This window comes from Pan paniscus, chromosome 13, assembly GCF_029289425.2.
Source record: "Pan paniscus chromosome 13, NHGRI_mPanPan1-v2.0_pri, whole genome shotgun sequence".
In the NCBI taxonomy this organism is placed as follows: Eukaryota; Metazoa; Chordata; class Mammalia; order Primates; family Hominidae; genus Pan; species Pan paniscus.
The window spans coordinates 112,765,097-112,779,020 of NC_073262.2; the positions used below are offsets into that span (position 1 = coordinate 112,765,097).

The window sequence follows — 13,924 nt, forward strand, 5'->3', positions numbered from 1 at the left end:
TCCTTCCATACCTAATCTGTTGAGAGTCTGAATTCTGTCAAATCCTTCTTCTGCAAATGTATTAAGAATGTTTTTTGTCCTTCATTCTGTTAATGTGGTGTATCCTACTTATTGATTTGTATATGTGGAACCATCCTTGCATCCCAGGGATAAATTCCACTTGACTGTGGTGAATGATCCTTTTAATGTGTAGTTAATTCAGTTTGTTAGTATTTTGGCAAGGATAGTGACAAAGGACATTGGCCTATAATCTTTTTTTTTTTTTTCTTATAGTGTCCTTTTCTGGCTTTGGTATCAGAGTAATGCTGGTCTCATAAAATGAGTTTGAAAGTATTCCCTCCTCCTCTTCAATTTTTTTTTTAAGAGTTTGAGTACAGTGAAGTCATCAGGTGCTGGGCTTTCCTTTGATGGGGGACTTTATTACTGTTTTAATCTCTTTACTTGCTATTGGTTAGTTCCAATTTTCTATTTCTTCATGATTCATGTTAGATTCTATGTGTCTAGGAATTTATGCATTTATAGGTTATCCAATTTGTTGGCATAGAGATGTTGCATAACAGTCTCTTATGATCCATTATATTTCTGTGGTATCAGCTGTAATGTCTCCTTTTTCATTTCTGATGTTATATATTTGGGTCTTTTTTCATTTCTTAATCTAGCTAAGGTTTGTCAATTCTGCTTATCTTTTCAAAAAACCAACTCTTGGTTTCATCAATCTTTTCTATTGTTTTTCTAATATCTTCTGCTTTGATCTTCATTATTTCCTTTCCTGTACTAATTTTGGGATTAGTTTGTTCTTTTTCTGCTTCCTTGAAGTATAATGTTGTTTGAGATGACTTTTTCAATGTAGGTGTTTATTGTTACAAAATTTCCTTATTAGAACACCTTTTGCTGCACCCCGTAGTTTTGTAAACTGTGTTTCCATTTTCATTTCTCTCAAGATATTTTTAAATTTCTCTTTAAATTTAGTCATTAATCCATTGGCTTTTCTTAATTTCCACATATTTGTGAATTTTCCAGAATTCCTCCTGTTACTGATTTCTAATTTCATATGATTTTGGCTGGGAAAAATACTTGATATGATTTCAATCATTTTGGTTAAGATTTGTCATGTGGCCTAACATATGATCAATCCTGAAGAATGTTCCTTTACACTTGAAAACAATGTGTATTACAATGTTGGATGGAATGTTCTATATATCTCTGTTAGGTCCATTTGGCCTAAACTATAGTTCCAGCCCAATGCTTCCTTTTGATTTTGTCTGGATGATTTATCCATTATTGAAAGTGGGGTATTAAAGTCCCCTATTATTGTATTGCAGTCTATTTTTTCCTTCACATCTATTAATATTTGCTTTATATATTTAGATTCTCTGATATTGGTTACATATGTTTATAATGTAGTATCCTCTTAATAAACTGGCCTCTTTATCAATTATATACTTACCTTTTTCTTTTTTTACATGTTTTGGCCTAAAGTGCATTTTTTTTTCTGACATACATGTAGCTACCCCTGCTCTCTTTTGGTTTCCATTTGCATGGAATACCATATTTTATTCCTTCACTTTTAGTCTACGTGTGTCCTTATACTGGAAGTGAGTCTCTCACAGGGCACATACAGCTAGCTGGGTCTTAAAAAAAATCCATTCACTGACTATATATGTTTTTAAATTGGATAATTTAATCCATTTATATCCGAGGCAATTGTTGATAGGTAAAGGTTTATTATTGCCTTTGTGTTCACTGTTTTCTGTTTTCGTTTTGTTTTTAATGCAGATCCTTTGTTCCTTTCTTCCTCTCTTGCTGTCTTCCTTTGTGATTTGGTGATTTTCTGTAATTATATGCCTGGATTCCTTTCTCTTCATCTTTTGTATATCTACTATAGGTTTTTGCTTTGTGGTTACCACTAGGCTTAAGAAAGAACAATTCATAGTTATTAGGAGTCTATTTCAAGCTGATAATAACTTCAATCTCATATACAAACTCTCTATACTTTTATTCCTCCTATTCTACGCTTTTGATATCACAATTTACATCTTTTCATATTGTACATCCTATGACAAATTATTGTAGCTATTAATAGCTTTGTCTTTTAATTATAATAAAAACAAGTGATTTATACACCACCATTACATTATTAGAGTATTCTGAATTGACTATTACCAGTGAGTTTTACACTTTCATATGTTTTCATGTTCCTAATTAGCATTCTTTTTCTTTTCAGCCTGAAGAATTCCCTTTACCATTTCTTGTAAGGCAGATCTAGTGATGATGAACTTTCTCAGATTTTGTATGTCTGGAAAAGTCTTCTCTCTCTCTTTCTGAAGGACAGTTTTGCTGGGTTTGGTTTTTTGGTTGGAAGGTTTCTTTTTTATTTTCAGCACTTTGAATATATCATCCCACACTTTCCTGGCCTACAAAGTTTCTGCTTAGAAATGTGCAGATAACTTCCTGAGGGTTCCCTTGTATGTGAAGATTTTCTCTTGCTGTTTTCAATAGTCTCTCTGTGATTTTTGACAGTTTGACTATAATATGTTGTAGTGTGGTCTTTGGTTTGAAAATGACTGGAGAACTTTGACTCTCCTTTACCTCGATGTGACTATCTCTCCCCAGATTTGTGACGTTTTCAATCATTATTTCTTTAAAAATACTTTCCACCCCTTCTCTCTTCTACTTCCTTAATTGCTATAATGTGAACATTAGCTCTGTTGAGGATATCCCATAAATCACACAGGCTTTCTTCACTCCTTTTCATTATTTTTCCTTCTCTGACTGGATATTTTCAAATAACCTGTATTTGAGTTCACAGATTCTTTCTTCTGCTTGATCAATTCTGCTCTGATGCTCTCTATTGCCATTTTTCACTTTGTTCAGTTTATATTCAGCTCCAGAATTTCTGCCTAGTTACCTTTTTTAAAATAATTTCAATCATTCTGTTAAACTCCTCATTTTATTTGTGTATTGTTTTCCTGATTTTGTTGAATTGCCCCTCTGTGTTCTCTGGTAGTTTACTGAGCCATCTTAAAAGAATCATTTTGAATTATCTGCCAAGATATTCATAGATCTTCTATTTCTTTAGGATTAGTTCCTGGAAAATTATCATGTTCTTTGGTGGTTTTATGATTCTTTGGCTTTTCACATTGCTTGTTACTTTGCATGAATGTCTGCATAGTTGATGAAGCAGTCACCTCCTTCTGACTTCATATACTGGTTTCAGTGGAGAAAAAAACATCTCCTTCAGGTGGGTGTGAGGACACCAGCTGGGTGCAGTGTGACAGTTATGACTCCAGTAAGGGCATAGCAGCATAATCTCTGTACAGCTCTATCAACTGATGTTAGCACTGTCAAAGATTACAAGGATCCTTAGCAGCCACTGTCCACAGCAGCGGCAAGGGTTATTGGGTGCTCCAGTCACGAAGACTGGTGGGGTCGGTCCTCCTCATCTCTTTTTCTCCTACCAGGAAAGTTGTGGCCAGTGGAATCCCTCTTGGCACTGGGTCTGACTTGCAGGTGCATTTGCAGTGGTGGCAGCAATGGTATCTCATATGAGGCATCCATGAAACAGCCAACAATTTGGGTTCTGGAGCATGGGCATGTGTAGGAACCATGGCTCCAGGGTCTAGGGCTGAGGTGGCACCCATATTCAGAGTGCAGGTTCCACCATTCCCATGTTAGTAACAATGTGCAAGATGTGACTGCTTTTAGATCAGCCAGGGGGCTGAGATCCAAAGCAGCAGCACACACACAGCTACAATGTTTCTGGGGTCTGAGGCATGGACTCACTCACTGTGGTAGTAGTAGTTTCATAGACAGAGAAACCACAGCTCCAGGGCGCAGGATACAGATTATTCCATAAAGGCAGTGGTTCTTGTTTCTGAGGCATGGGCACACAGGGAATTACAAAGGTTCTGGGGTCCAAGGAGTGGTCTAGTATATTGTGAAGATGTCAGATGTCAGATGTCTGAGGCACAGATGTTGAAAGAGTGGCAATGCAGCCAATATTCATAGCAAAGCAACCTGGGCTCCAAGGCTTGGGTTGAGGCTAGTCCACAGCCATGATGGTTCTTGTGTTTGAGGTGAGAGTATGCATAGTGGGACAGAGTCTGCAATGTGGATATGCGGCCATGGAGCCAAGGCCTGGTGTGTGAACTTGTATGGGGCAGTGGAAGCTCTGGAGTCTGGGGCTCATGTCAGGATTGGGAGGGTGGTGGTCCCAGTCCTGGAAAGGCAGCTCCTTCTTGGTGGTGGTGGTGGAGGTAGAGGGTGCAACCACATCCTCCTCTTTGGTGATCCACAGTGGTGATGACTGTTGATCACCTCAATGGCAAAAGATACTGATGTTGTGGTCAGTGGTGACTATGGTAGCACCCACCATTTGCCTGATACCGGTAGCCCCCACCCTTCTTTGTTTCTAGCCATCTCCAGATGTCTCAGGTATGCCAGTCTCCCCAGCTATCCTTTCTGTGCAGTTATCCTCTGGATTTTTGTTTGTTCACTCCACTATGTTGCTGCAGATTCGTACTTAAACATTTGAGCCCTCCCAAGGCTACTTTCATTCACGGAAAGATATCTAGTTCTTGTTTTTTGTTCGGGAGTGAAGACTGGTATCCCCTACTCGACTATCTTGCTTCTATCACTCAGCTTAGCTGTGCTTTCTTGTCAAAATTAGGAAAACAAAGGTGATCATTTCCGATGATAAATACAATTAACACTTGCATAACTTCTGCAAAAGGGCTTTACTATTCTGGTTTCTCCATATAGGACATAAATGCCAGTTTGTTTCATCTATGAAGGTGGTTTATTTTTAAATAAAGGTATGTAGAACTTTAAAGTGACACATATTATATAGAAGTCTCGAAGAAAATTATGTTATGATCACCTGTAGACTTTTCTAAGCAATATGGTCCAAGAGGATGAGTTTCTCCACCTGATTCTGTGAGAATCAAGGCAATCAAAACAGTTATTTACTTGATCATCCTCAGATGTGTTGGGGTGAAGACGAGAGGATTGTGATTCACTGATTTATAGCAAGATTTAAAGAAATTCATACATATACAAGCAATCTGATGCTTTTTTCATTAAAAACTTCAACTTTATAATATCTTAATTTTTCCTTTGAAAACAAAACAGCTTTTTTTTCTTTTCGTTACGTGGACGTTGAAAATGACTCAGTCAATTTAACTTTGGCCTAAGCCAGCTAAAGTCTGTAGATACAGAAGTACAGCTTAAATGGGAGTTAAAGGATCTGGGCTAAAATCCCAGCTTTGCCATTAACTAACAACACTGAGAGAAAATCTAGTAAACACATAGTCTTTTAAACATCACGTTGCTCAAAAAAAAAAGCCTTTTTAAAAACAAATGAGCTTATTTTAATTGAAGTACTACTTCCCTCAAAGACGTCCACATGCCACAGTAGACAATATTTCTTGCTTGGGCACGGTCGCTCATGCTGTGATACCAGCAATTTGGGAGGCCAAGGCAGGAAGATAGCTTAAGGCCAGGAATTCAAGACCATCCTGGGCAACATAGCTAAACCTTGTCTCTACAAAAAAATTTTAATACTTAGCCAAACATGATGGCACATATCTGTAGTCCTAGCTACTCAGGCAGGAAGGATCCCTTGAGCTGAAGAGTTCAGACTGCAGTGAGCTATGACTATGCCACTGTACTCCAGCCTGGGCAACAGAGTGAGACCTTTTCCCTAAAAATAAAAATAAAATATTTCTTTACCATTTTTAGCTACTAGTCTGTTCACAATTACACTTTTGAATTTCTGCCCTTTACTTCCATTCCACTTCTCCCACAGAAAGGAAAAGGTTCTTCATTTAAGTATAATTTGCAAATTCCCTAGAATTCACTCAACTTTTTGTTTTCCTTATAAACAAAACAAAATTCAACTTCTCTCATCTATGTCAGACATGCAGGGAATAAAAAAAGATAACAAATAGAAAAACAACCTGCAAACTCCACATTATACAAATATTAAGTTACTCTTGTTTGCAATTAATAATGAAATGTTTTCAGTCTCTTTGCCCTTTGAATCTTGGCACTGAGTTTCTACTCCTATTTATCCAGTTCCTCAAAGGGAAATACTGGATCACCTTGCTTTTCAGTTCTTTTCCTTTGCATTGGCAAAGCAGGAAAGCAAGCACAAAACCATGAGTATTCATTTCTATGGGTCTGCAAAAAATTAATTATTTTCTATTTTTTAATCTGGAGTCACCCAACAGCCCTTACTAAACATCAACAATTCCCCTTTTTTCTTTGGTGAATGCCTTAATCTGTTGAAAAGAATTCCCTTAATCAAGTCTGCTTATTTACATATCTAAGTAAAAACTTAAAGAAAATTTGAATATATGGTGACCAATTTAGGGAAATAGTGGGATTTTTTTCCCCCAACATTTGAAACAATTGTGTGATCTGGAAGATATTGGTAGGTTTCCTGGAATAAGACAAGCAGCATTATTTCTTCCTTTTCCACCCTTGGAGAATTAAAACATGCCTGTGTCAAAATCTGTGTTTCCCCAAAATGCAGCCTGGAAAAATGTAACTGATCATCATTCCCCAGGAAAAGAAGAAAAGAAATGCTAGAATTCTATGGCTCTACCACCAGATGAGAAATAACGTAACTGTAGCCAACTTTTGTCAGCGACTCACCCACATCCCCTCACATTTAACCAGTTCAGTGTTCATGGACCTGACTGGGCTCCTTCACCAAATAAAAAGAACATTGGAGGCAAAAATCCATTCATCTTACAGTGGAAGGACTATATCTTAAATCTACAAAAAACATAAAGTCCCCCTATTATGCTTTCCCAAGGAAAAGTGACTTTCTTTTACTTCAAATGCATACTAGCCTCTCAACCAAAAGTTATTATTAAAGTCCGTTAGTAATATCATTATGAATTAAAGTCAATTAGTAATATCATTATGAACTAATTTATTGCCTACTACATTTTTGGAGGAAAAGTAACAAAGTCAAGCGAAATATATATTTAAAACAAGAATGGTAATTGTAATGACTAATGTGAATACTTTCCAATTTTCTAAAACAATTATATTCCTTCACAGCTAACTTCCTGATCAATTTTTCCTATCAGGGCTACTAACTCAAAGAAAAATAGAAGGCATATAATATTAATATAATCTAAAATTTTAAGGTAAATATAATGCATTTTACTTATCAACTTTAAAAATTACAAACATTGAAAATTATAATAAAATCATTACTTTTAAATGTCCATATTTTGGTATATTTCATTTATTCAGTCATTGAACATTCATGGGGGGAGGGGGTCTATGACGTACAAGATACATCTTGTGGCCCATTTAATATTAGAAACAAAGGAAGGAATGGAAAAAACATCAAGTAAACACAATGCAACTCCACAATGAAATTTTTAAAAACCATATATAGAAGAGAGAAATTTCAGATTGCTAGCCTCAATGTTTATGTCTTTACAACTACATATACAAACACAGAAATAGTCATTCATTCACTCAACAAATACCAAGCAATCATTAAACAGAAGACAATACTAGCCTATACGATAAAAGAGTAGTACACTAATACTCATGTTGCTTAAAATTAAGTTGAAGTCAACTTTAGTATTTACTACTCTGGACTTATAATTTAAGGTAAGAAATCAACATATTCAATAAAGACAATGAAAATTTGTGTTAGCACTTATTAAAAATTTAGAACCACAAAATGCATCTATTTATTTGGTATTTTATGTTTAAAGTTTCACTCTGAACTTTATACATTAAAAATACTCATCTAGATTTGAAAAATCTTTTCACAAACGTAGAGAAGAAAATAACAAAAATAAACTTAAAATAAACTTATAAGGATATTTTAAATTTAAAAATGTATTTAATGACCTAAGATAGAACTGATTAATTCTAATTTTAAAAAACAGAAACTGTTTTTATATTCACACCAAAAGATACAAGTAAAGTTATGTCATTTGCTCTCAATATTTAGTCAATTTCAAAATTAATATAATGTTGAGTACAGTCTTTCCCACAAGAAATCTATTAGTGTTAGCAAAAATATTCAAAACAACATTTTGTATTTAATGTATGGGAAGATATATGAAATCAAGAAATGTTGAATAGATTTCAAGTATTAAAGAAAACCCAAAAAACAAAAACAAAACAATTATCAAATAATTCAGTGAAATAAAAAATATAAAGAGCTGTTACATAAATTTAGTATTATTGATTTGTATAGATCAGATGAGTTTAACCTTAAAACAAAGTTTATGTGACCTCTAAAATTCAGGTGGGGCTTTAATAACCAAGGCATTAATCATAATATTAAGAGGCCAATAATGCAAGAGGCCAGAAGCCTACCTTAATGAACTGATATTAAATTTCTTAGATACATTATTTTCTTAAAATTTATGTCTACAGTCTCTGAATCCCCTCTAGCTGATTATGGGAAAAAGAAAGACAGCAGGAGAAATAAACTTTTCAAACCAGAACCCAATTTTTTCCAGGTTACTTTCCTTCAGTTTACCTCAATAAACCGGCAGAGTTGGTGAAAAATAGGAGGTACGTTATTTTGTAAAAAAAAAATTTTTTTCTATCATTTGAATTTCACCATTTCTGTATATGTTTTACACAAATTTCTAAACTTAGTGTTTCCTCACTAAATTCAAGAAATAAATGTAAATCTTAAAATGTTTTGAAAAACCAAAATTTACATGCCTTTGAGAAGAAATTATCAGAAAGTTGGCTGGGTGCAGTGGCTCATGCCTGTAATCCCAGCACTTTGGGAGGCCAAGGTCAGCGGATTACCTGAGGTCAAGAGCTTGAGACCAGCCTGACCAACATGGAGAAACCCTATCTCTACTAAAAATACAAAATTAGCTGGGTGTGGTGGTGCACGCCTGTAATCCCAGCTACTTGGGAGGCTGAAGCAGGAGAATTGCTTGAACCCAGGACGTGGAGGTTGCAGTGAGCCGAGATCGCACCACTGCACTCCAGCCTGGGCAACAAGAGCAAAACTCCATCTTAAAAAAAGAAAAAAAGAAATTATCAGAAAGTGCAAAGTGTGGTATCTACCCTTAATAGGGGTTGGTTGGTTAAGACTAACAGATATATTAGCCAACTGCATAGGACAAAACACAATTTAATGACAAACTGTATGGCAGACTAAGCATTATAGGAAATCAATGAAGAGACTACTAATGAAAATAACATAGTTCAAAACAGTCTGAAAAGACAAAATTTTCTTCCTTTTTTTGATATGAGTTTTACTCCCGTCACACAGACTGGAGTGCAAGGGGGTGATACGGGCTCACTGCAACCTCCACCTGCTGGGTTCAAGCAATTCTCCTGCCTTAGCCTCCCAGGTAGCTGGGACTACAGGTGCACACCACCATGCCGGGCTAATTTTTGTATTATATTTTTTGTATAGATGAGGTTTTGCCATGTTGCCCAGGCTGGTCTCGAACTTCTGGGTTCAAGCAATCTGGCCACCTGGGCCTCCAAAAGTGCTGGGATTACAGGCATGAGCCACCAAGCCCTGCCCAAAAGTTTCTTATTCTTGTTTCTAGCTTAAAAAAGACAAATCTTTCCATTAGCTCTTCTCAACAACAAAAAATTTACTGAATGTGCCCACTACATTTTATTTAAATACTTCACAAGCATTGTATATACAAAAATTGGTAAATTTTCAGACTTCTTTCAGAACACATGTACCTAATAATTCTTGTAGCTCTAAGTATCAGTGATGCAATGTTGAGAAAACAGCATATTACAAGAGAATAAGTATGTGTTTAGAGTCATATATATGAGCAAAATCCTGTTTCTGCCCCTTACTTGGCTTTTTAACCATTGGTAAATTATTTAACCCATGCTGAGTCTGTTTCTTCTTAAGTGAAATAAGGATAACAACTACCTGCTAGGGTTGTTGAAAGAATTAAATGAGATATCATATGTTAAATAACTAGCACAATGCCAGCCAGAAAAATAATCTGCGCTTATTAACTACTATAAATTCCACATGCAAACAAATTTCAATTACAGTGATATCAGAACACTAGAAGAACCGAATGCTTACTTTGCTTTATATTTTATTTCTCACTATAAAAACTAATATACTGATCTTCTATTTCATAGTAAATATCAATGTGTTTGGCTTCTAATTCTGTAATTCTCATTTATTTTTGAGAATTTGAAAAAGTTTATTTTTAACTTTTATTTTAAGTTCAGGGGTACAAGTGCAGGTTTGTTACATAGATAAATCTGTGTCATGCAGGTTTGTTATACAGATTATTTCATCACCCAGGTTTTAAGCCTAGTGCCCATTAGTTATTTTTCCTGATCCTCTCCCTCCTCCCACCCTGCACCCTTTAAAAAGCCCCAGTGAGTGTTGTGCCCCTGTATGTATCCATGTGTGACAGACTTCTTTCCCCCAAAATGCTATATATACAAACAATAATTCACATCAATTTGGGGACAGTAATAGATCCCCTGAAAACTAAATTAAAAATTATGCTTTATCTGACCATTTCAACTAAAATTTAGTCAATTAAATAAAATTAAAAACTCACTTCCTTAGTATCACTGGCCAAATCTTAAGTGTTTAATATCCACATAAGTCTAGTGACTATTGGATAGCATAGACATAAAAGATTTCCAACATCTCAGAAGTTTCCATTGGACAGAGTTGGTCTGTAGTGTTATCACGGTGTGATAACTGAAACTATTTTTCTCTGCTTTTTATTATTCAATATCGAGATACCTCTCTCTCAAGTACATGCCCCAAAAGGCAGAGGTTGTGAATATGTTGCTCACAACTGAATCTTAGTGTCTAGCACATAATAAGCATTCAATAGATATCTTACAGCTGACATTATAGTTTTGTTTTAGTTATACTAAGCTAGCAAAAACTAACTGAATTGTTAAAGGTCAGTTCTGAAAGCTATGAGTACGAGTAGAGAGTTAAGGAAAAAAAGTAGTAAGTCAACTTACATGTACTCTCAACTGATACACTCCCAAAGACAATGAGGGCTCCCTATGTGCAGACTGAAGTTTTTTAGTTAGATACACATATTAACTAGATCACTTAAACAAAGATTAGGCCTTGTCCACAGCCTATTCAAGAATAGAAAAAATGCTTATTTATAGCTCAATAATTTCATTATTCCTGTATGGGTTTTTCCTAGATAGAAAAGTTGAGTAAATTTATTTTTAAATAGTATGTATATACTCACACACAATAATTTAACAAACAAAACATATAAAAAATTCACCAAAAGTTTTATAACATAAAAGATTATGGTGGCTGGGTGTGGTGGCTCATGCCTGTAATCCCAGCACGTTGGGAGGCCGAGGCAGGTGGATCACAAGGTCAGGAGTTCGAGACCAGCCTGACCAACATGGTGAAACCTTGCCTCTACTAAAAATACAAAAATTAGCTGGGTGTGGTGGCACACACCTGTAATCCCAGCTACTCAGGAAGCTAAAGCAGGAAAATTGTTTGAACCCGGGAGGCAGAGGTTGCAGTGAGCCAGGATTGCACCACTACACTCCAGCCTGGGCGACAGAGCGAGACTGTCTCAAAAATAAAAATTAAAAAAAAAAAAAAAAAGATTATAGCATTAAGATTTTAGAAAATCTATTTCTTGTCAACATACCTGGAAACTAAGATAATTGCTGCTATATATGGAACAGAAAATAGTCTAATAATAATTTTGCACTTACACTGCCACATTTTTTCTAAGGGTATATTCATCCAAATCGTCATCAGAGCTGCTATCAGTTGCATCGGAATCCAAACCCTCTTCAACATGAGACAACAGCCCTGTAGCAGAAAATGCAAATCTTTGGATTTCCGCAGCTGTACACCGTGCAAAGCCATTTTTTGCATCATCCCACAATTTATTCTCTGCAGTCAATGTGTTAACTTCTGGCTTAATTTCAGTGCATTTAGGTAAACTGTTACCCAAAATTGTGGTAGGTTCATGAAATGTCTTCATTTTGGGGAGTTGATGTTTCATAGACAATTTCATCTGCTGACCATAGTGCTTAACAACATGCTTTGCCAGGAGCATCTGCAAATGTTTCTGAGTTCTTCTAGCCTGGCTAAGTAAAATTTTCTGTTTGCTTACACAATGAAGTAAACGAGCATGTACTTCCTCCTCTTTTTCAGCAGCTGAAGAACTAACAGGCACATTTGAGTGGCCAGGTACAATTTTCTTTTGAGTACAGTGCAATAAACCCTTTTTAATCTCAGCATCAGTAACTTTATCCAAAAGTGCATTCTCTTGATACCATTTACAGTTTTGTAGTTGTACTTTATCTACATTAGTGTCTTTGGTTATATTTGAATCCAAAATAATTTGTACATCTTTCATGCACTGGCTCGTGGTATCTGATAGAGGTTCCTTTTTGATGAACTCTTCAGAATGAGAAAGACAGATTTTACTGAGCTGAATGTTGCTGCCATTATACAGTATGTTTTTCAGCTTATTGCAACTGGGCTCCCCTAATTTCTTTTGTTTATAATTCTCATTGTGTTTATTTAATGTAGAATTAGATCTCATTAAAAAAACAGTCTGGTAATGTTTTGAAGACTGAGGGGAGCCAAAATGTTTTAAATTCACAAAATTAGTATTAAGAGTAGGTTCAGGAGTTGGAAATCCAAGCATCTGAGAAAAGGTGTCTCCCTTTAGCTTTTCATCTACAGTTCTGGGACTTTCCATGTAGAGCATCTTGTCAGACTCCATGGTACTTGGCAAAGATGAAAAGCTGATACCCTTTGCTGTTGCCTCCCTCAGAGCTGGGGTCATGGCGATTCCTGTAGATAAGTATTGGAAACCTACAATAATGTAAAAATAAATGGTCAAATATCTAGAAAAAAATTTTATGCTTATACTTTTTTCTAAGGGCAACATGTTCAATGTTTCTGATTAAAACATGAAGGAACAAAACTCCTCCTTCATCTCCCAACTCCCAACAATATTTCAACAAAGATTAAGCTATTCTTCCCTCTGACTGGGGGCCTAATAGCTAAAACCCCAATTAAAGCTACACATTGCTAGCACATAATAGGTGTTCAACAAATATTTGTGGATGTAATTACATCTCAGAATTCCATTTTTTGACAACATTTAATTACAGTCAAAAGAAAAAAAAATCCAGCCTATAATCTGGTAATAACAATAGAAAATGTGACTCAATTGTGTACTTTCAGCCAAAAATAAGAATTGCTTATCTTTATAAAATATAATAAATTGATCTAAACTTCTATTCCTGAAATTAATCATCACAGCCTGAACGGTATTAATAACAAGAACTAAAATATAATAAATAATGTGTAAGAAGACCTAAGTGAGGCCGGACGTGGTGGCTCACACCTGTAATCCCAGTACTTTGGGGTGCCGAGGTAGGCGGATCACCTGAGATCAGGAGTTCGAGATCAGCATGGCCAACATGGTGAAACTCTGTCTCTACTAAAAATATAAAAATTAGCCGGGCATGGTGGTGGGCAACTGTAATCCCAGCTACTTAGGAGGCTGAGGCAGGAGAATCACTTCAACCCAGGAGGCAGAGGTTGCAGTAAGCAGAGATCACGCCAAAGCACTCCAGCCTGCGTGACAGAGTGAGACTCTGTCTCAAAAAAAAGAAAAAGATGACCTAAGTGAACAGAACTAAAAACATATAACTTCACAGCTGTTAAAAATATGTGATAGTAAAAACTTGCCTAATGCAATGTCTCCTCTAAACATATCTGCAATTTTACCCTTTTCACAAATGAATATGCATCAGAATATGCATTTACTCCTGCCTAGAAAATAGCGGAGACAGTGTCAGATAACCGCTAAAGATTTATCCCATAATTAAACAAATTTCATTGCATATTATCAAAAGTATAAATCCATATATTGATTCGCAGAAAAAGGCAACC

The 13,924-nt window shown here is 35.7% G+C and overlaps 1 protein-coding gene across 4 annotated transcripts in view; it reads right to left on the reverse strand.

The window, feature by feature from the left end:
• KANSL1L (KAT8 regulatory NSL complex subunit 1 like) overlaps positions 1–13,924 on the reverse strand; it is a 151,139-nt gene that overhangs the window by 121,519 nt on the left and 15,696 nt on the right. For all 4 annotated transcript variants that reach the window (XM_034955052.4, XM_034955051.4, XM_034955054.3 and 1 more), the window contains exon 2: positions 11,719–12,835. In XM_034955052.4, coding sequence (XP_034810943.3) covers positions 11,719–12,806 — 1,088 coding nt within the window. In that variant the 5' untranslated portion in view covers positions 12,807–12,835. The remainder of the gene's footprint in view (positions 1–11,718; positions 12,836–13,924) is intronic.